This window comes from Bombus huntii, chromosome 1 (genome assembly GCF_024542735.1).
Source record: "Bombus huntii isolate Logan2020A chromosome 1, iyBomHunt1.1, whole genome shotgun sequence".
In the NCBI taxonomy this organism is placed as follows: domain Eukaryota; kingdom Metazoa; phylum Arthropoda; class Insecta; order Hymenoptera; family Apidae; genus Bombus; species Bombus huntii.
Genome location: NC_066238.1, coordinates 2,612,802 through 2,636,038, shown reverse-complemented (window position 1 = coordinate 2,636,038; position 23,237 = coordinate 2,612,802). Strand labels below are relative to the sequence as shown.

Genomic DNA, 23,237 nt, shown 5'->3' with positions numbered 1-23,237 from the left:
TATTTATAATAAGTTAATACTTATTATAGATAAGTATAGTTTATAAGTAAGTATTATAAATAAGTAAATATTACTTAATTTAGATAACTAATTGAATCTAGCGTTTAGGTCTAGCGGGTAGTGCCTCTTCAGCCTGCGAATCTGGCCCGTCGTATCAAGTAGTCCAGTGATTAGGGGGTTTCGGTGTTTGTTGACTCTTTTGCTATATCTGTCGCTATATTTTGCTATTTCTTCTTTGACTGTGAGTATCTTGAGGTCGCGGTGTATTGTTTCATTGGTTACATACCAAGGTGCATCAATCAGGGATCTTAGCGTTCGAGATGCTAATGACAATGATCTTAGGTTTAATAACGAATCCACGGTCAACGGGATAGCAAATGCGTTTTCTTCCAAAGTCTAAGTCGAACTGAACTTAATGGTCCACAATTCAAGTGTAACTCAACTTACTTGTCCACAGTACAAGTAGAACTCAACTGACTCTCTCGGTTCAAGTGGAATTGCACTTATATACTCTACTCTGTACCTGTCTGTACCCCTCGGGTCAAATATATTTTTAGGGGGAGCTATACAACTATTCCATACATCTGTTAAGTAAAAACGTTTTTTTTTTTTATTTAGTTGTTTACATTCACAATTTGTCCGATTTGGACATTTGGTAGAATTTTTTGGCTGTCTGATTATCACGTGGGTGGCTACCCCCAGCGGGATACCATCTTTGTGTTTGTTAGGTTATATCCTTTGTGAGATCTGTTGGGTGTTTCCTTTTTAGTCTTCTTTCTATGCTTGACGTGTTGATCGTTTCCGCTGCCAGCCGGTTCGGGTGCGTTGCTATTCTTTCTGTGTACCTTCTTGCACATCTGCTAATCTTCTGCTTGACCGTTGGGTATTCCCAGGTCTTTCCGAATGTCCTCGTTTCTAACGTACCATGGGGCGTTTACTATTGTTCGAAGAATTTTAGCTTGCATTGTCTCCATTTTGGTTATATGGTATCGTTCCAATTTTAGTATATGTACTGCCGAAGCAAGTACTAGATAAAAACGTGGCTACGTTTAGCGACCAGTTGTGTCACTTCGAGCCCAAGCCTACTGTCATAAATCTCCGGCACACATAATCGAATTAAATCATAAACAACCACTTCTAAGTTTTATTATTCAAGTACAGCTATAATAAAAGGCTAGACTAAAGTATTGGGGGTCTTCCCAAAAATTCCAAAAGAAAGGCCCCTACCGGTAGTTCTCTATCGAATACTAACATCGAATGACTGAGTAGATACAATTTTATGCACTTCAAATATTCTTTTTTTTTTTTTGTAACATTAGTAAAAAGCAATATGTATCTTCCAGATCGATGATCCTTATCTAGATGTACCGAGAGCCTGCATATGCGTGCAGACCCTCTTAGAGAGGTTTGCTAACAGACAGTTGACTATAACAGAATCGTGGGAGAAATGGAGGACGACGATCGAGATTTTGAGGAAGAAGCGAATCGAGCATCAACGAAGAATCGAAGAGAGCACGAGAGTAAGTAGCTGACCATCCCATTCAGATATTTCTTTTATCACGATACGAAATTTCTATATTTCTACTATGTTTATACTTGTAGACGATGGAATGGGTTTCCAAATTCAGCGAACAATTATATCCAGTGATAACGTCTCAATCCCCTAAAACAGCAAGCATTCTTCAAGACTTAAACGGATCCAAACATCGTATTCTTCCCGAGTTGAATAAAGCTGTCAACGAATTGGATTCTAGAATCAATGGAATCGATACTCTAGCTCAGAAAGGTAATTTTAAACTAATAACCACTTTTCTAAGATATATAGAAAAATAATAATTTCGAAGACAGTGAAAGATAAATATGTAATAAATATTGTGAATCAGGCGAAGTAGAGATCGACGACGAGATCCTGAAGAGACTTCGTCAGATGCACGAGAATCTTCATGCGACTGCCAGAGATTACGAAACTCTTCTGGAGTCATTGATTTCCATCTTCCAGAATATCGAAGAGGTAAAATATCAATAATATTAGCTTGGCAACTAAGTGATTGCGGATTTTGTCATTAAGTTGTATTGACAAAATCCGCAATCACTTAGTTGCCAACCCAATATTTTACGCAAAAGTCAACATTCCGTCGAATATTTAAATATAGCTCTATCACAATATAAAATATAGTAGTTTAACATAAATATAACAAGCATTGTACGTTACATTTTCAAAACTCAAAATGGCATCCTATCTTGATAAAAAAGCAAAATAACGAACAGTTAATTGTTATTCTGTAGAAGGCCGCGGAATTACGTGGCTCGACTTGCATATATCCGGTGTTCTTCTCGAAATTTTAATTTCACGATTAATTTTCTAATCCTGTTCAAGGTTGAGCATAAGATCGAACAGTTAAGGGCTCATGCACAACGTATAGCGTCCTTGAAAAAATTGTCCGAAGTGGAAACACTGTTCAACGAGCTCGACGCGATGAAATGGACAATTTCTGACAGACAAAATCAGATTAGATCGAAGGCTCAAGACGTAATCGCTAGGATCAAGCAACAGGAACCGCCCGAGGCTGGTGTTCAGGACATTGAGAAATTGAAGCGTGCTATAGATTCGTTGTCGACAAACCTTGAACTGTTTTGGTCTCAGACGATTACTAAGATCGAAGAATATCGACGAACGTGTACTTTTTCCGAGGATTTGGAGAGGATTGAGACAGAATTACAGGATTTGAATGAACATTTGAAGAAGGTTGACGCGAAGATTGGTGAGAACCTTCAGACAGCTAAAGCTACTGCTACCTCGTTCGTACAATTCGAAAAGACAGTCACGGTAAGAACAAGAAATTTTTACACGATAAAAAATATACTTTATATTGTTAATTATAATAAATTTATAATTTTATTTCACGATTCAACCTATTAAAATAAAAACTAACAGCGTTACAAATTTTATCGAATGCTTGACATAGGAAATATTTATGTAAGTAAACAATAATTCAGAATATTGTTTAACATTGATCTAGAAAATCTTACGATAAATAGAGTATGGTAAATAATATGGTACTTGTTATAAACTGGAATTACTATAAATAACAGGAAATTTTTCAAAGAAAAATAATATTTAAAAGTAACATTGAGAAATTTAAAAAGACAGAAACAATAGTTTGGGAGAAATTACTCGCGTTTTAAATATATTTCTCTCGTTGTTAAAATGCTGAAATGGTGTATCGTGTTTCTGGTTCGTAGATTTTGGAAGAAAGAATCGAGACGTTCGTGAAGACGACCGAAGAATCGATTAATATTTTAACGCCTCAAATCGTCAACGATATTTCTTTCTTGCGTGAGAGGTGGAGAAACTTGAAGAGGAAAATCGAAGAAACAAAGAAGCGAATGAATTTGAGCATAGAGTATTTCACGCTCTTGGAGGAAGCCAAAGAATGGAATAGAGAAGGTAGCAAATTGTTGGTCGTGATAGCGAGGAAAGCAACCGCGGTGAAGACTCCGAAAGACGCCATGGATTTGCTTCAAGAAATAGATCGTTACTTGAAGCCAGGCGAAGAAGTTCAAGAAAGGAGAATCGAAAAGCTGAAGGAACTATCGACAATCGTATTTGGTAAGCGAACAAAGTAAATTGGAAATGTAATGTATAGAATTTAAGATACGTATTTGAATGCATATAAACGATAAATAACACAAATTATTAAATAGGAATTATTTGTAAGAAAAACTGTGTTCAATATACAAAAGCGAGTTCTTCGAAAGTTTTTTTTTAATTTCTATATAAAATACAAAATATTTAATGGAAAATATAAATAGCTAAATGCACGTAACTATCACCAAACAGACGTAGTAAAATAGAAATTTATATGGATCTATATAAAATATTTTGTCATTGCAAATAATTCTGACACGATTTTGAAATTCGTATGTGTTTAAATCTCAGACGATATATTACATAATGGGACAAAGTTTCTTTTCGTTTCAATGTTTTATTTCGTTTATGTAGCGTTATACCAAAATAGTAAAATTGCTATCCTTTGTGCTGTTATGTAGGTACAGACAGATTACCACAATTCAACGAAGTGATCGTGGAAAATCGCCAAATGTTAGACTCCTTCGCCGTCGTCTCGTCCGAATTCCGAACGTTGGCTCAAAATTTGAAAAACGCGGAAGATCTGCAGGAGAAATTAAGGATCGAGAAGCAGGAAGCAGACAGAAGGTTACAGGCCGCGAAAGAGGAAATGGCTGCCGCAGAAGCAGCCAGAGAAGAAGCGGAGAACGCGAGGAGAATCGCGGAAAAATTAGCAGCCGAGACATTGGAGAAAGCAACGATAGAAGCAAAGAAACTGAAAGAGGAAAAGACGTTTGAAAAAGTTTCTGCTCCACCGTCGTTTTCGGTGTCAGCGCAAACCGAGAAGATCGACAGCACGGACAAAAGTTTCGTCAAAGAAATGGTCACTTCCGCAACTATCACTAAAGAAATACATATTTTGCAAAAGGTATAACATATATTCTCGTTCTACGTCTTTTTCTGTATTTTGCATCTTTCTTTTTTTCTGTTCGCTAATGGTATAATTTTAATTATCGATACGACCTTTAAAACGCGTAAGTGAATGTTTTTCTAAGAAAACTAGAAGGAAAATAGGATGCATTCTCGATTTGTTACGTGATATACAAGATGCATGAGTCACGTAATACAGATGAATCGCGTTTCCATTTCGGTTGAAGATGAAATAACTACGATAACAATGAGCTAAGAGCATTTTTATTTTCTATTCTTGCTGATGTTATTCCATGTGAATTACTAAAAATATTTTTTTAGTTCTATTATAATTATTTAATTATAATAAAACTAGAACAATGTAAGGAATATGTATGAAACATCTTTTGAAATATTAAAGAAGCACGTTTACAATTGAATATTTTATATTAAAATCGATTATAATATCTGATAGAAATCTGAATATTAAAAGATAACAACTTGGTATGAAATATATTTATATATAATTAATTTAAAAAGTTATCATATATATATTATATTCATTCTTTCAATATAATTGTCACTCATACTTTTGACACTTTATATATGTATCGTATACATATACGTATATGCTGTTTTCTTTTTTAATTTTAGACGGAAATTGAGAAAACGTCTCAACGCGAACCAAGTCCACAGAAGAACATCGTCACCGAAGAAATACGCGAGAAATCAGTAGAAAGACTGCTAAAAGAGAACGTTCCTCCATTGGCTCCAGAATTTACCGTTCCCCTACACGATGCCACTGTACAAGAAGGAGAAAAATTCACTTTCCAGTGCAACCTCGTTGGTCAACCAACGCCGGAAGTGGTTTGGTACAAGGATGGAATCTCGATTTTGAATAACCCTGATTATCTGACAACGTATGTTCAAGGCATTTGTACTTTGACGATCGAAGAAACTTTCGCCGAAGATTCTGCAAAATACACTTGCAGAGCTTTTAATATCTCCGGGTCAGCGGAAACGTCTGCCACGTTGACTGTTAAAGGTAATTTTGTAATATATTTAAAAGAATTTTAATAAGTTGATAAATATGGGAAAGGAGAGAAAAGCGAATAATTGGACTATTATTATTTCTAATATTTATGTAACAATTTCCGAATATATAATATTGTAAATTACTTATTTATAGTAATATTCGAAATTTAATTTAATTCCAATTAAAATCCCCCTTGCTATAATATTAACGTTATTATTTATCAATTACAAAGATATAGAAATAGAATTGAAAATTTGCTCATGAACCTTCAAGGGGTTAATTTAATTTTAATATAGTTCATCTTTTAATTTCTAGACTTTAATATTTTATACGATTGGCTAATTGAATATCTTACGATATGGGAATTTAGTAAAGCTTTTACGAATATGATTATAACGTTGAATTTTTAGAAACAGCACCGGAAGAACAACCGAGTCCACCGGTTTTCGTGAAAGAATTAGTGGCATCGATGGCGGTGGAAGGATCTTCTCATCGGATGGAGTGCATCGTCGAAGGTAATCCTCTGCCAACTGTACAATGGTTCAAGAACGACGTGAACATCGATAATTCTCCCGATTACATCATCACTTATAATAACGGTGAGGCTGTTTTAAAATTCGAAGAAGTCTTCTTAGAAGATAAGGCTACTTATACTTGCAAAGCCGCCAATCGACTGGGTCAAGCCTCCACTTCCGCTTTTCTCGATATACAACGTAAGAAACTTAATAATTTCTTAATTTGTCAACAAGAAATATGTAGTTCCAATCGAAAGATTGATTTTATGCATCGTGCATTTTTAGCTGTGGAATTTACGTCGGAAAAACCATATTTTGTTGCTCCGTTATCGAATGCCATGGGAAGAGCAGGTCAAAGGGTGAAGCTCGAATGCGAAGCAAAAGGAAATCCAACGCCTACTTTGACTTGGTACCACGATGGAAGACCGGTGGAAGAAACCATGAACTTAAAGGTAAATTTTTATGTTTATTTAAAAGGGGCTGATGTTTTATACTTAACGTGAAAATTATTCTAAACACAGTAAATATATACAAGAAGAAAGTTGAAAACGGATATGAAAAGCTAGAAAATAAAATATCGTACAGGATATATAATCTTTTTATCGAAAAAATTCAAGTTTCCAAACAATCCAAAAGGCACCAAAACGACTTTTAACAAGTTTTTGATAAGACACGTTTTTCAAAAGTAGCATAAAATTGTATATATATAGCTAAAGGCTTTCCTTCTACGTTTGTAATGTACATTGCTGTTCAAAAGTTTGGAATACTTTACACCATTGAGGCAAATAATTGTTTCTAAGAAATTAGAATTATGTTTCTTTCTCTTCCTTTTAAAGACAATTGTTTGTAAAACGTAAGACATCTTCTGTGAAATAAAAACAATTACCTACCATTCGATTCTATAACATCAATTACGAATTAACAAGAAAATTAGCAGAATAATTAAGACACAAATGGAAATGCAACCAAGCAATGTATCTTTCTCTATAGTTGTTCCATCGAAAGTACAATTAATTTTCACTCATCCGAACCTACCAAAATTAAACGTATCGAAATACGATGGGCTTTCCCATAAGAAGCAACGCAATGCTATTGGATGCAACAACATAATTTTTAAGCAAAACATTGTTTCCTCGTCTTCTCTCTCTTCCACGGTCTCCCATTCGAGGCGAGGCGACCGTGTCGCGATATTTTTAGCCGCATGTGCACGCGCCGAATTCGAAATAAAGCAATGTAGCGGCCGGTGAAAACGAAGAATTGAAATTGAATGCTCAGGGTGTCGGGATTCGCCGTTTCAGATACAAACGGACGCCGGGCGAACCAGCCTGATCATCTCGGAGGCGTTTGCAAAGGATGCCGGATGTTACACGGTCGTCGCTAAGAACAACGCCGGTGAGGCCACGGTGTCTTGCAACGTTTCGGTGAAAGGACGACTTCCTCACGAAACCAGCGATTCTGACTTCGCTTGCAGCGACATGGAGCCCGTGGTCCCCAAGATTCAGATGCCATTGAAGGATCTGAAGGTTCAGGAGGGTTTGTCTGTTCGACTGGACTGCGTGATCGTTGGCCAACCTGAACCGGAAGTGAGTGTTTTGTGAGATCAGAGAAATACTCGAGAGGTAGCCCGAGTTTTGTCGATGTTGATTTAGGGTAGTCTCGATAATTGGCATATTCCAAGTTGTTTCTGATTTGAAACTTTCGCGATGATGTAACGATATTCGCGATTCTTCGGCTTGCAAATTGTATTATTAGTACGTTGAGTTTCGTTCCGGGCAGACGTGAAAAACAAGCGAACGGGAATATTCGGAACAAGATGCGACGTAATAATTCGATCGAAGGCCGAAGAATCACAACTATGGCAGTCCATGGTATTCTCTCTACGAAATTGAGAAGAAATCGTAGATCAGATCGTTTGGAAGATTTATAAATTAAACAGAGAAGATTTTCTTAGACATAATAATTACATTATTTAGGAACTCATTTTTTACATGTCGTTCCATTTTTATTTTTTTCTAATGTATATTAAAAGTATTATATTTACATTTGTCGGTTTTGTTAACTTTTAGCTTTAAGAGGATAAAAATTTTCACTTGAGAGGAGACCCAATTAACAGATTAGAAGTAGCATATATTTTTAAATACTATATGGACCGTTTCTTTCTATGAATTTTTATTATTTGTTATTTGAGTGAATTCATAATGGCTGGCTCGAAAAGTTTTTCTTAACGATTAATTCTTTCAAGGCAGGCAGACTTCTGTTTTTAATTAAAAAATAATTCAAAAGTATGTGGCGTGTAATTATAAAAGAAAAAGTTTTGTGAAAGTCAGAATAAACGATAGTAGAGCTATCTTATGCTCGATGGATGAAACGAATACAGTCGAATATTTTAGCTAAGCTTCGACATTTAATTCTGTAACTTCTTTTATAACAGAAAATCTGTAAATTTGTTGGCACAGGTGATTTGGTATCACGATGATCAACCTGTAAAGGAGTCAGCCGATTTCCAGCTGTTGTTCCAGGGTGACAAATGTTCCTTGGTCATTCACGAAGCTTTTTTGGATGACGCCGGTGTGTACAAAGTAGTCGCCATTAATTCTGGCGGTGAAGCGTCTAGTCAGTGCACATTAACAGTGACACGTACGTAGAAACGTTTTATCGAATACTTACATACCATGAAATTCGTAATTTTTATATTTTAATAATCCACGTCTTTTGCTATTATTTTTAACGCCAAGAAATTTCCTGTAAATTTTTGTAGTAGATTTTTTATTGTAACTCTTTGTCTACCTTGTTATAGAATCTAAACTTTTTATGCTCATTGATTGTATTTACAACAGCTGTGCCATAATTAGAATTTGATCATTTTCAAAGAAGCATTCAAAGATGCTTATTTATAGATGTTTTAATTAATTCCGTGTCTTCTTAAACAAAATTCAAATTTCATTTATAGATTACGTAATCCTTGGGTAAATGAGAAACTTAATCACCGAAATAATCTCCAGCTTTTGTAAATCACGCGTTCTCTTTGCTAACGTGTAAAATAACAAATCATAATAACAATAATCAACGTGTAAAATAACAAATATCTTTCATGCAGCGGTGACCGTTTCGAAAAAATTGGACAAGACACGGACAGAAGTGGAAGAAACATTGGTCGCGGGTTCACCTCCAAAATTCGTGAAACTTCCGACAGATTCTCTGGTGGCGGAAGGCGAGACCGCCACTTTTGAGTGTGCGGTAGTTGGAGAACCGAAACCAGAACTCAGATGGTTCTCTGACAGTGGCGAGATCACCGAGAACGAACGTATCCTGGTGAGTGTTTGCTAAAATAAAATTCAATGAGATATCGAAGAAACACGCACGTGGTTGCTTCAGAACCAAGAACAATCAGACGAGCAGCTTTCGAAAGATAAATTATTTTTAAAAAGTTATTTGCTAAACGCAATGTCACGTAATGTACGCGATACGCGAATACAAATAATCAAAATTTAAAAAAAGGCTCGATGATCGTGTTCTTTGAAGAACGTTATTTTCTACTGTCAAATTTATTTTTCTTCCTCGTATTTCTCGCTAATGTTTGCCCTTCCATGTTAAATTAACTACTGCTGCCTGTACAAAATATTTAAATAATCCCCAACTTTATATCCTACTGTGTTTTGATGATTCAGATCCAGCGGAGGCAAGATGGAACGAGTATTCTGAAGATTTCTTCGACGATCCCCGAGGATAAAGGGAATTACGTGGTCAAAGCGTTTAACGCGCACGGAGAGGCGAAAGCTTTCGCACGTTTGGTCGTGAGATCGTTGGGTGACTTTAGGAGAAAGGAAGAATTCGTGCAAATGGAAGAGAAATTGATCGCTCCTACGTTTAAGGAAAAGTTTGAAGACAGAAGAGTGTCAGAGGGCGTTTCTACGAAATTCGAGTGTATTGTAGTTGGGAAACCAGCTCCGAAAGTAAGTTATATACCTTTTGTTTTGAATTTTGAGATATGCAAATTATAATTATTAGGTCGAGTACGATATATACGTGAATAATTCTTGATCGTTTGGAAAAAGAATATTATTTGCCTTATTATACAATCTTCAAATAATTAACGATTATTTATGTATATCGTATTTGGATTAATAATTCCAATTTCAATCTAATAATAATTGTCAATTCTTCGTATCTTATAACGCAGAACTGAAGGATTTATGATCGAACCACTTTCTCAATTGTTACAAAGTATTATAAAAGTTATTATCCATTTTTGAATTCCACTATGTTTCGTACATTCAATTCAAATACTTCTTACCAAAATTGTAGACTTTTTCAACTACAAAACCCTGAGGAATATAACAGCGAAATAGAAGATACACTGATATTTAAAAACTAGATCCTGTGTTAGGTGAAACAGTTCGCTATTAGTATCATTGTATGTATATCGTTACTATAATATCGCTTTCAGTATCATCGAAGGCCCACTTGACCATAATTTGCAAATATACGATTACCGTCGCTAACTTCCAACCGTAGAAAAAGCCATCTGTCACAAGAAAATCACAAAACAATTTTGAATATCGTTAAATAAATATCGGACTCTCATAGTCTGAATAAAATCATAATAATCGTAATTTCTATGCAAATTCATATTTCTACGAACACAATTAGAATACTAGGATCTAGACAGAAATTTCTTCCACCCATCAAATATTATAATGACAACAATATTTTACATATTTTATACAGTAGTACTACAAAACGTATTCCCACCATTGTATTTATTATAGCAACTGTACATCGCTTAAATAGGTCCAACTATATCAAATATCATATCATTAAACAATATCCTTTACGACTACAAATATTTGATAGTATAAAGATGAAATATAGAACCTGATGAAGAATCGTTTCGTTAGAAAATAAGTAGCCCCCATACTGTTTCATATTTTGCAGCTTTAAATTTTCTGCAAATACATAAAATACAAAAAATCTACTGTTACTGTTAATATTTTACATATTTTATACAGTGGCTACAAAACGTATTCCCACCATTGTATTTATTATAGCAACTGCACATCGCTTAAATAGGTCCAACTATATCAAATATCATATCATTAAACAATATCCTTTACGACTACAAAAATTTGGTAGTACAAAGATGAAATATAGAACCTGATGAAGAATCGTTTCGTTAGAAAATAAGCAACCCCCATACTGTTTCATATTTTGCAGCTTTAAATTTTATGCAAATACATAAAATACATAAAAATCTACTGTTTAAACGTAGCTAAAGCGTAGCTCTTAGCCTCAGACACCCAACTACTATATCAACAAAGAAAAATGTGTCACAACCTTCGAACCACGTGGAACTCGCATCAACGCGCTAAATGTTACGAAATGTTCACGACTACTGTTCGATGGGAGGAGACCAGGCGAATAGACGAGTGTCGAATCGCGGCGCCGCATCTTGGATCCGTTTGTCGAAGGTGTCGAGGGACGCGTAAAAGATGGGGCGCAGAGTTGGCCAGCCTGTCAGGAGGTGGCCGACCAAGAGTAATTTCGTGCCTCCGGGTTATATTTAAACGGGAACAATGTACCTGATGTGGAAATTCGCGGGTGCAGCCGCGCCGCGAGGTTCTCCGCGAAATTTTTAGTGACACTCGCGGATCAGGTATCGATATCGTTTCGTTCGTGAACTTTCCATCGGATTATTTCCGATTTGAATATTGTGAAACTATTGATTTACGATCAACGCTCTATGTATAATCGACGAGAATACGAATTACGCAGCTGCCTTTATTTCAGTATGCAGAATGATCGAAAGAATTTTGCGTGCTAGTAATAAATAGCATTTTAGTATTGATTTTATACGCGTGTACTTACAGATTGTATAATTAATAGAATTTCCTGGTACGATCCATCAGATATTGTACGTAATCGGCACTCGGAACTGTAGAAACTGGTTCGTTCGTTCGAATACGCCGAACATTTCGTGGAATTTTCTGTGTCGTTCGTGGATTGAACATCCACAAGCAAAAGTAGTTTATATTTCGGAATTTTGTGATGCAATCGATCTCGAGTACGCGGTCTCGTTTGTAGCTTTGCAACGATGCTTCGTTTACCGTCGGACGATGAGAAAGTTCTTTTTCTTCTACGAGCTTTTTAAACTTGGCTCAAGGTTGGGACTTTTATTTACGTTAATCTTTTGCATGGAGTCGCTGGTTTTATTGTGATCGATACAATTAGATCGATATTTTTCCTACATCAGACGTGTTATGGTTACGAATATACAATTATTCTTTTAATTATATAAATCCAACTTCTCTAAGGGATGAGACTTTTAAGCAACAAATCGATAGATCTCGAGAAATAAAATGTAATTAAGTGAGTTGATATGGTGACTTTCAGATTCAATGGCTATTTAACGATCGTCCTGTTCATGGCAAGGACTTCTTGGTGTCGGTCAGCGGTGATCGACAGGTGTTAACGATTCCAGAGACCGGAAGCACGCATGTTGGTACGATTTCCTGCGTGGCGGAGAACGCTGCTGGCAAGGCGATTTGCAGTGCTCGTCTAGATATTGGTAAGCAATTAAATCTGACCTTGACAATTCTTAAGCAAACGTATCCCTTGTCAGGAACAAAAGAAAAGAATGTGTATCATTTTATTATCCGCAACTACTATTATATCATACTACTGGTACCTATAATATTATAACACAACGTTTGCTGAACGCATCTATAACTTGCACGCTTTATTCCTCGCTTAATTTCTTCATTTTTTAAATCGACATAATGTTTTCCAGCATAACGTAGTAAATTTTTAATGGAATATAATTTTTCATTTTTTATCCATCAAATTATTATCAATCTTGGCAACCTGCTATATTTTACAATCTTTAACCATTTCACATTTGCGCTAAATATTTTCTACGCTATCTTCCTAAATTATAATCTTGCACCTTCCCTTAAACTTTTATCACATAATTTCCTGTACTCGTTACAGTAACAACCAGACAAATACTCGTATTTGTCTTACCGTTTATGACTTTCTTACGCGTGAACATCAATGAACTCGTTCATCATTGGATACAAACTACTACATCGTTGCTCTTAACGTATTTAGTCTTGGAAAATAAAAATATTCGTCTCTCGTATGTTTTCGTCGCGGCTCGATTTTAAACGAACAGAAATTCCGCAACGTCGAACAGCGTGGAATATTCGCGGTTAATTCTAGGCGATGTCGATCTCTCGGAAACGAAGCGATTTTTATTGCCAACCACGTTACAGTAAATTAGTTCGCGCGTAGCCAAAATATCGTCGAAACCGACAACGGTGTCACGAGTTATTAATACGCGTCTATGCAAACCGAATGGCAGCTTCATTCACCAGGTAGCCGACACACAGCTTCCACATAGAAGAACAGTATCACCGGAAAAGCGAGATGTCGCAACGAACGAACGATACGAATGGATAAAAGATTATGATACGTAGCAGCGGGATGTTGCGACAGCAACGGGTCTCTCTGAAATTCGACACCGTTCGTTCTCGTTGGTTTCCGCGAGAAAAATCACGCGACCACCCGTTTGCCAGCGTCTCGAAGTTTTGGTTGTTTCGTTGCAACGCTGAGCCCGCGCAATTTTCAGTGACCTTCGCTATGAGATATTTGTTTAAATATCATGGTCGAATATCTTTGATTTTTCTATTGACGTGTTGTTATTTCTATCAAATTGTATCTCTTGTATCGTTTTTACATAAATTTCTTATTTGCGTATTTCTAAAGTTTACTATTGTTCTAATTTTCTATTTTTCTATTTTTGGTCCTGTTACAATTGTGCTTTTTATATAGACAAAGAGAGGGTTGTTTATCTTTTTCTATCCAATTTCGTTGATTTTACTGAATTTTTAATTTCTTCTTCTCCTTTTTATTCAATTTTCGTATTTGTTTACCCTCCCCCTGGTACGTTTTACTTTCGTCGTAATTGTAATTTTGTACTGGGAAAGGGTTGCTTGCTTTTTCATCGGCTTCTATTGAATTTCCTATTTGTGTGTCCTTTTGAATTTTCCTGTTTTTGTTCCAACTTATTTTACTTTCATTTTAGCAATTTTCATAACGATATTCGTGGTTTCCATGGATTTTTGACATTTTTTGAAAATTCTACATTTTTGTCGCCTTTACAATGAAGTTTGTTTATTTATAAATTTCTATACTGTCTTCTCCTGAATTTTCACTTATTTTCTACCGCTCTCTTCCCCCCCCCCCTTAAAATCTGCCCTATATTTTCCCATAAACACGATGAAATCAGCTATTTTTATTAAAAATGATAGTAGCTGGTCGTAATTTGAATCTTTTATCAACATTCATCCCGACGATAAATATCGCTTTCCGTTTTGGCGTCGAGTAAACTCTTTTTGACGGGGATATTCGTGAACAGGCGATATCCCATGATCCATTACCCCGAACTCGGCTGTAATATAGAAGGGAGGGGTCTTATTTTTAACCAGGGCGACTAAACAAACTCTTTTCTCTTCTTTCACCGACGAAAAGTCACTTTGAGTCACGACTAATATTAGGTCGGTGCACATGCCGCGCAATTAAATCTGACGTTTCTACGCCCACCTGTACACTGTATTACGATCCACGTAGAAACATTCGTCTAGTCGATCGTTCGCTTCAATACTCATTTTCTAACGTATGTTTCGCATTTTATAGAAAATATCCGTAAAACATCAGGTATTTATTAATTTTGATTGAACGATAAATTTCTTTGAATCGTGAATCATCGAACGTAAAGAAGAATAACAGTTTCAACGAGTAGTTTTATGGTGATACTGTCAATAATAGAGTGGACGTGATCTCTAGAAGTGTTTGTTTCACAGCGGTAAGCAATGGTTTCCGGTCAGATAGATCTTTCACTTTATATTTCAAACGCAATACTCTAACTAATATTAAATAAAATTGCAAGATTAAATGCTATTACATAGAAAATATATGAAAAATATTTATTATATTGTATGAATTTTTCTGAGTAATGTTAAAAAGGTATGTATTTATTTAGAATTATTTTTCTTTCTCTTGTCATATTCTTATGTCCACTGTTAGTTCAAATTCGTTTAGATATTTTTCACAAGCGCCTCAAGTTTGTTATATTGTATGAATTTTTCTAAGTAATGTTAAGAAAGTATGCATTTATTTAGAATTATTTTCCTTTCTCTTGTAATATTCTTATGTCCACTGTTAGTTCAAATTCGTTTAGATATTTTTTACAAGAGCCTCAAGTTTGTTATATTGTATGAATTTTTCTGAGTAATGTTAAAAAGGTATGTATTTATTTAGAATTATTTTTCTTTCTCTTGTCATATCCTTACGCCCAGTGTTAGTTCAAATTCGTTTAGATATTTTTCACAAGCGCCTCAAGTTTGTTATATTGTATGAATTTTTCTAAGTAATGTTAAAAAAGTATGTATTTATTTAGAATTATTTTTCTTTCTCTTGTCATATCCTTACGCCCAGTGTTAGTACAAATTCGTTTAGATATTTTCTACAAGCGCCTCAAGTTTGTTATATTGTATGAATTTTTCTGAGTAATGTTAAAAAAAGTATGTATTTATTTAGAATTATTTTTCTTTCTCTTGTCATATTCTCATGTCCAGTGTTAATTCAAATTCGTTTAGATATTTTTTACAAGAGCGTAAAGTGAAAGATCTGTCTGGTAGAAAACTTTTGCACACAACTGTAAATATAGTAAATTGGTTGTATGTATGCAGATTAGTGATGTAATACATGTTAAATAAGACTTCTATATACGTGCGTTGCTTTTCTAGTGCTGTGGTTGGTATGTCAATTGATTGTTATGATCTTTGTTGGTTTCATGCAACTACGTATATTTTTGTTTCTTCTTTTTATTGATCATTTAAGAGAAACGGTAGGTGAAATTGTACCCTTAACATTGAGAAAGCTGTACTTACAGATTAAGATCACATACGTGAAATCTAAACAGTCGACGTTACAGAATTAGTAACAACGTAACCAGCAAACTACTAATATTATACGCGTAACGTATCGAAGTTCCAAAATAAATCATTATGATTCAGTATGATTCAGGGTTATAAAGAAACCATAATCATAAATTCAACGCTATTTCAACAATGTAAATACAATAGGGAAACTATCACACTCATTGGCAAGCAACATTCTTTTTCCAATACTTTATAACAAAAAACAATAGAACGAGTGAAGAAGTCTAATTATAAAAGAACATCTCGCTTTTCACTTTTCATGATCCTGTCGATACTATATCCTCCAGAAAATCGATTCATCAAACATTTCACTTTTCACTCTTCACCATTCGAAGACAATTCGTTTCCCTAAAAATCGGACACCAAATGAAATAAAAATTGCAAACTGAATAAAAATCATGGACTGAAACAAATAGAATGATACAAAATTACGGTAGACTTAAATCCACTATTCCATTAACAAATAAAAAAATAAAAAACAGAAAGATAAGGAGAAAAATATTCCTAATAACAAAAATTTCGTTTCATTTCTAAGATTCCAACTACGATAAATTAAATCTCCCCTTAAAACTCATCGATCATTTCAATTTACCTTCGAACGTTCGATAACTAACGACACTAACTTACTATTATTAATTGGACGAGTTGGTCCATCCCCGAGGACAGGTCAGTTCCGCGATTTCCGTATTCTCGCAATCTTGTTCCGTGTGTCGCGATGGCCAGAGGAGATGCTCTCCCTCGCTCCTTCTCTCTTTCGGCCGGTGCACACACGCAGAAAGCACGTTATTTTTGTCGGCACGAATACCCGGCACGTAGCCTAGTCCAGAGTCGCTAACCCAGGGAATTCGAGCGCGTCTTCTTCGGGGAGCCTCGCTCCTACCTAGTGTCGCTCTCTTCGATTCGACCACGAAACACCATCGACTGACCCATAAATCGACACGAAATCGATCGACGCTCTGAAACCTATATCGCAGGTAACACCAGTGATAAGTAGACTGTAGATATTTATGCAAATTCGTATTTTTGAGAGCGTAACTAAAGCACGAAGCATGATCAGATGCTTGTTTCACTTGCTAAATATTATAATCGTTAATCCATTCTCGATATTTTACATATTTTTACGTATCTACCGTTGCATACTCTGGCCTATTACGTGTATTTTCATATTTACGTGTATTTTACGAATCGTTTTGTCAATTTTTTCGTCCTCGAACCTATCACAAAGGCATAAAATTCCGCAGTCTTCTAATAAGATTTTAGTAATATAATTTAATTGATATAAATTATTCGAGGATTGTTACGTGCGAAGCGACAGTTCGATCGTTGTCTTGTGTATAGACACGCGTGTTTGAGTTTTTAATTTTTATCGAATTGAACGAAATTCATTGAATTCTAAGAAAGACGTGTTCATAGGAGCAGAAGTTAAAATATTAGTCGTCTAAAAGAGAGGAAGTTTTAATATAAATTATATTTCATACAACATTATCTGTCAGAATAAAAATATTTGATGAAAAAGGAGTAGATTAGAAAATTGATAAAATTAGACATTCCATACATCACGATCTGGCACATTCATTTTATGTCATAGTAGCAAATTGTAAATTAAATTATAGTTGGCGAGATATTGAAATATCCTGATCCTGATTAGAAGAGGTTGCAGAACATTGTTTTGACACGTTGTTAACGTATTTCGTGCTAGATGATTCGAGTATCTACGGATAACGTGACACAAGAGACAGATGTTTGATAAAAATAAATTTCCTTCAGATGGCAGTATGATGAAACGATGGCTGAATTTATGTGCTCATAATCAAAATTTCTGATAGTAAATCGTACCTTCGAATGAAATTTCGATAGATCACGTTGTACAGATATTGTTATTTTTCAAACTCGTATTATACGAGACCAGCCCACGTATTCGTAAATATTTTTTATTACATTAACCATTTGCACTTGTATGTCGAGTGTGACTCGACGTCAGTTTTTATCTCAGGAGCTCCCACTCCCACTCGACATTTTTTCATATCCATCTTTCTTTTATGAAACGTGCGAAAGAAAAGCAGGATTGCATCCTGGAAATTGTTTCAAGAAATATCATACACTTAGAAATTACAAAATACAACAATAGTACGAATAAAACTGCTATTTAAGCGAATTTCTTTCCTCCTTTATGTATTTAAATCGTCTTATTTTTTAGTTAAAGTAAATTTCAAATAAAACACTTAAAAGCGTTGGTAGCTGCTGCTAACGAAATTGAAATAAAATTCCCAATGCAAAGGGTTAAAGCAATAATTTACCTTCTAAAGATATCTTACAACGTATTTTCAATATCTCGTGCAATTTCTTCTTTTTCGTAAAATTCCATCTTCGTGAAATAATTCCTACGAGAAGTACGTTATAGATCTCCAAAACTCCATTAAATTTTTCTATTCGTTCCCATCATGCTGAATTATTTGCAAGCCCGAGAACAATTTCCAAATGAAATTCGCTACGACACAGTTTCTCGCCGTTGTATCTATTTTAAAAGGGATCACTGTAATTCCCGATATCATTTCAAATCTCACGCTCGACTTAATAAATCCCGTGCCAATGATCGATTTACCCGGTGCTAGGTGAACGTTACTATTTTCGTCGTTGATCGTGGGCATACTGTTTTCTTAGTCGTTCGAAGGGCTTTCCAATTCATCGAAAGCAAGATACAACGTCCAAAGTTAACTTTTACGGCCTTTCAGCAAACCATAAAATTCGGAGATCGTGTAATCAACTTCCCATGAAGAGAGAAAAAAAGAAAAAGAAAGGAAAGAGGAGCTTGATTCTCTGTAAATAACAGCCGCGGTGAGGTTTTACTGGAGCCAACATCCGAACGGATGTTTCGTGATTTGCGAGTGAATTCAGGACGACTCGGGCCGAATTCTCGCGATCCAGATATGTCGGTCGGGATGAATTTTCGGTTCGAGCGTATCGTATCTTGGTTTCTCGCCAACCTACAAACTTCTTTTGATTAGCTTGAAACCTGAAGTTTATGAGATCTTCAGGTGAGGAGCGAGTTATATTGGAAACAATGAAATGGAATCCTTTGGTAGTTGTAGTTTCGTCACTGAGTCTGTTCAACCAATTAACGAATTTTTATCGACTTTCGATCGATTTAATCTGTATTAATTAATCATATGTTTCATCAAAATATATTTTCAAAATATCGTATATTTGTTTATGATGATCTATGTTTGTGAAGTTTATCTAAATTTCTTTTTACGATCTCAAAATGGAGACCATATAACTAATAAATAACTTAAGAATATGAGTCACATATTAATGAAATTTACACGCACTTAACCATGGGTGTACGTATACGTAATGTTTATCAGAAGATCGCATGTATTTTGAACCACGCATAGAAGTTTATAATTAATACGAAACTTCCATCGATTGAGTATAACAACTAGAATTTTTTTAGTAAACTACTTAAATCAGTGCTAAATATTCTCTGTTACAACGTGTAACTGCGTACAATGCCAAATATCGATAAATTTTACAATTTGCAACGAGTAAAATTCCCAGTTTGATAGACCAGAATGTTAAGATTTAAATTAGAGTTGAAGTTTATATTAAACTCTGTTATAAAATTCAATCTATTAGGTTGTCCGAAATGTTTATTCATTTTTTTTGTTTTATATTATTTTATTGTATTATGCACGAAATGGATCATACCTAATTCAATAAAATAATATAAAACAGAAATTGTTGTTCGTCTATTATCACCTTATGAAACGAAAGGAACTTTCCGGACAACCTAATGCTTCTCCAAAATTTGAATCATAATCCATACGACAAATATAGTTCGATGTTACAGAGCCAAAGAATTAATCACCAAAAAATCATTCGTTTCGAAAGCAGTCGTCTTTTAATAGAAATTGTTAGAGAAGAAGAGTTTTCGTTCTATTATTTTTCGTGACTCTCGTGGAACGTACAATTCGTTTAAAATTCCTTGAAGCTCCTCCTGTTTATTTAGCAGTTAAACCTCTGTTCTGTCGTTCGAAACAAAGAAAGGTGCGAAATTTCTAAAATAACGTAGAATACGGTTTAGTTCGGCAAGATTAATTCCCTTTTTCATTGTTTAACGACATCGGTGGTCCTCGAGTTTCGTTTCCGGTTGTTTTCGAGAGTCGAGCAAACGCGGAATTCCTGCAAAACGGTTACGCCATTCCCGCGGATTCCAATTGCGGATACGATGATCCGATTCTAGCGTGGCATCGATTTAACTGGCCAGCTATTAATACATTCGTGATTCAAGGGAACAGATCGATGTTGATCGACGATCAAACTCTTGATTTCTGACCAATAGTCTGCGGAATCTCATGCACTTACGAGAAATTTCAAGATACAAAAATGCACAGTATACGCGTAATACGAAGAAACATACGAAACACTTATCCTTTGTAATGTTTTACAGATAAAGCATTTTTCTGCCTAAGTGCTATTTTGTAAATTATATTTATAAAAATACGAATTTCCGAGAATGTGTACCGTCTGGCGATGCTCTAGCAGGAGGAAACAACGTTGCAAAGTCTATAGAAATTCAATGTTTGTTCGGTATTTATTTATTTATTTATTATAGAAGCTAATTAATATTTCACAAATTAATATCATATTTTTGACTGTTGAAGAGTTCGAAGAGTTCGCGAAGGATAGATCGATGCGAGTCGATCGTCAAAGTATAATAGTTCGATAAGACAACGAGATTGAACGGTTTAGAAAAATGGTAGATTTTTTTTGAATTATATAAAATTATTATTTCGTAGTTTAGATTATTCCTTTTCGCTATAAAATTCGGAGGATTTAGTAGAATAGACTATTTGTCGCGAATTTTGTGTTTGTTTACCTACTACAAGTATTTTGCGTACGATTTATTTTTATTAAAGGTGTGCTCCATTTTGTCGAGTGAAATTATATTTGGTATGCGTGCCTTCCTTCGATGCCACGTTATCCGGAGTTTAGTGTGATGAGAGAATGTGAATGAAATTCGGGGCATCTTTCAGTGACACTTGCCTTATATCTCAAACTTCTTCATGCTTTGTGTTCACTTTGCGCCTAAATTATTTTCACCTGATTTCCTGTACAACGACAATGTAGGAGTTCAAAGTCATATTTCTTTTAAGAACAGAAGGTATTTTTCCTTGTTCAATCGAAATTAAAATTGCCAATGGTAATAGACTCATTTACAAATATATTATGCGTTACTTTTTTACAAACACATTTACATTTGCTCGTATTTACAGTTATATCATAATGATAATTATAATATCAATATAAAATAATGTACGTATAATAGTTGTTTGACAATTGTTGTATATCACGGATAATAATATCACTTTCCAAGTCAACTTAGCAAACAAAGTTGCAATAAGCTTAAGCTTTGTCACCTTAAATATTTCTGCCACGAATTGCGTGATTTTGTAACACGTGATGCAACTTCTCCTTGCTGAATAATATCAGTGTTACTATATACAATGGGCCTGAAATTCAACAGCTTTTACAGAAACAGTTTATTATTATACCACTTAATCATGGAAGAATACAACAGTAAATACAAAAAAAAGAAGAGATTTCTTCATATTTCTACATCATTACAAGTATTTCATGTCTTGATCTAGTTTTTACAGAAACAGTTTATTATTATAGTGTTTAATCATGGACGAATACAACAGTAAATACAAAAAAAAGAAGAGATTTCTTCATATTTTTACATAATTACAAGTATTTCGTGCCTTGATCTAGCTTTTACAGAAACAGTTTATTATTACACTGCTTAATCATGGAAGAATACAACAGTAAATACAAAGATATAAACGAGAAGAGATTTCTTCATATGTTTACATCATTACAAGTATTTCGTGCCTTGATCTAGCTTTTACAGAAATAGTTTATTATTACACTGCTTAATCATGGAAGAATACAACAGTAAATACAAAAAAGAGAAGAGATTTCTTCATATTTTCACATAATTACAAGTATTTCGTGCCTTGATCTAGCTTTTACAGAAATAGTTTATTATTACACTGCTTAATCATGGAAGAACACAACAGTAAATACAAAGATATAAACGAGAAGAGATTTCTTCATGTGTTTACATCATTACAAGTATTTCATGTCTTGATCTAGCTGTTACAAAAACAGTTTCTTATTATACTGCTTAATCATGGAAGAATACAACAGTAAATACAAAAAAAGAAGAGATTTCTTCATATTTTTACATCATTACAAGTATTTCGTGCCTTGATCTAGCTTTTACAAAAACAGTTTAGTATTATAGTGCTTAATCATGGAAGAATACAACAGTAAATACAAAAATATAAAGGAGAAGAGATTTCTTCATATGTTTACATCATTACAAGCGTTTCATACGTTGATCCAGTAGAAAAGAAAACCTGCTAGAAAAGTCAATAATTCATTTATTAATTTTATAAAAATTCTAAGCCATTCAATATCAATTTGCCACGAATTAATCGTATGACAAAGTATGACGTATATTCTATTTTTCTCGTCGTACGTATCTCGTCGTAATGCGAGCGATATAACGAACTTACTACAAAATTCCATCCTCATTCACCAGCCCCCGGTTTCCTTTTCCGGATTACAAAGACCTGACGTACCGTGCAAGTCTTAACCGAGTGCCAAAAAAAGAAAAAGAAGCACACGACGATCTATTGATATCTAAATTAATCATCCTCATTAGGTGGCTGGATAGGGGAGGAGGCGAAGAAGACTGAGGGGGCGGTTGCAGAGAAAAGAGTACTCGAATTAGTCGAAAGATTGCCCGCCGACGAAATGCATGCAGCAAGCAGCAGCGACAAACACTTCTCTTCGGAGAAGACCGAGGGTGGAAACGAGAGTCAAGTATTGACCAAGATGTCACAGACGATCACGGAATCTTCCACCACACACACGACCACGAAGAAAGAGTATATCTCATCGACGACGTCCTCGACCTTGACAAAATCTGGACAGGAACCCAGCAGCGTTAGCGTGAAGACTACCATTCATAGTACGGAACAGTCGTCCTCGGAGAATGGGGCACCTCCTGTTGTGCAGGTTTGTTAATTCTACGGTTTAATCGATACTTTAGACTAGTTGAAGAATGTAAACCGAAGCTCGTGAATGATTTCGAGATTACGTGGATGTGATAGTGAGAGAAGTACGAACAGACTCAA

At 35.0% G+C, this 23,237-nt stretch overlaps 1 protein-coding gene across 9 annotated transcripts in view; it reads left to right on the top strand.

Annotated features, from left to right (window-relative positions):
* The window catches only part of LOC126871420 (titin), an 81,542-nt gene that overhangs the window by 42,153 nt on the left and 16,152 nt on the right, over positions 1-23,237 (top strand). For all 9 annotated transcript variants that reach the window (XR_007691650.1, XR_007691651.1, XM_050630255.1 and 6 more), the window contains 15 exons: positions 1,344-1,520; positions 1,603-1,786; positions 1,884-2,011; positions 2,378-2,827; positions 3,244-3,610; positions 4,051-4,496; positions 5,132-5,522; positions 5,924-6,226; positions 6,314-6,480; positions 7,327-7,611; positions 8,485-8,665; positions 9,126-9,340; positions 9,697-9,981; positions 12,419-12,593; positions 22,763-23,118. Coding sequence is in view for 7 of the 9 variants with exons in the window: in XM_050630255.1 (XP_050486212.1) it covers positions 1,344-1,520; positions 1,603-1,786; positions 1,884-2,011; positions 2,378-2,827; positions 3,244-3,610; positions 4,051-4,496; positions 5,132-5,522; positions 5,924-6,226; positions 6,314-6,480; positions 7,327-7,611; positions 8,485-8,665; positions 9,126-9,340; positions 9,697-9,981; positions 12,419-12,593; positions 22,763-23,118 (4,110 nt within the window). In the remaining 2 variants the exon portion in view is untranslated. The remainder of the gene's footprint in view (positions 1-1,343; positions 1,521-1,602; positions 1,787-1,883; positions 2,012-2,377; positions 2,828-3,243; positions 3,611-4,050; positions 4,497-5,131; positions 5,523-5,923; positions 6,227-6,313; positions 6,481-7,326; positions 7,612-8,484; positions 8,666-9,125; positions 9,341-9,696; positions 9,982-12,418; positions 12,594-22,762; positions 23,119-23,237) is intronic.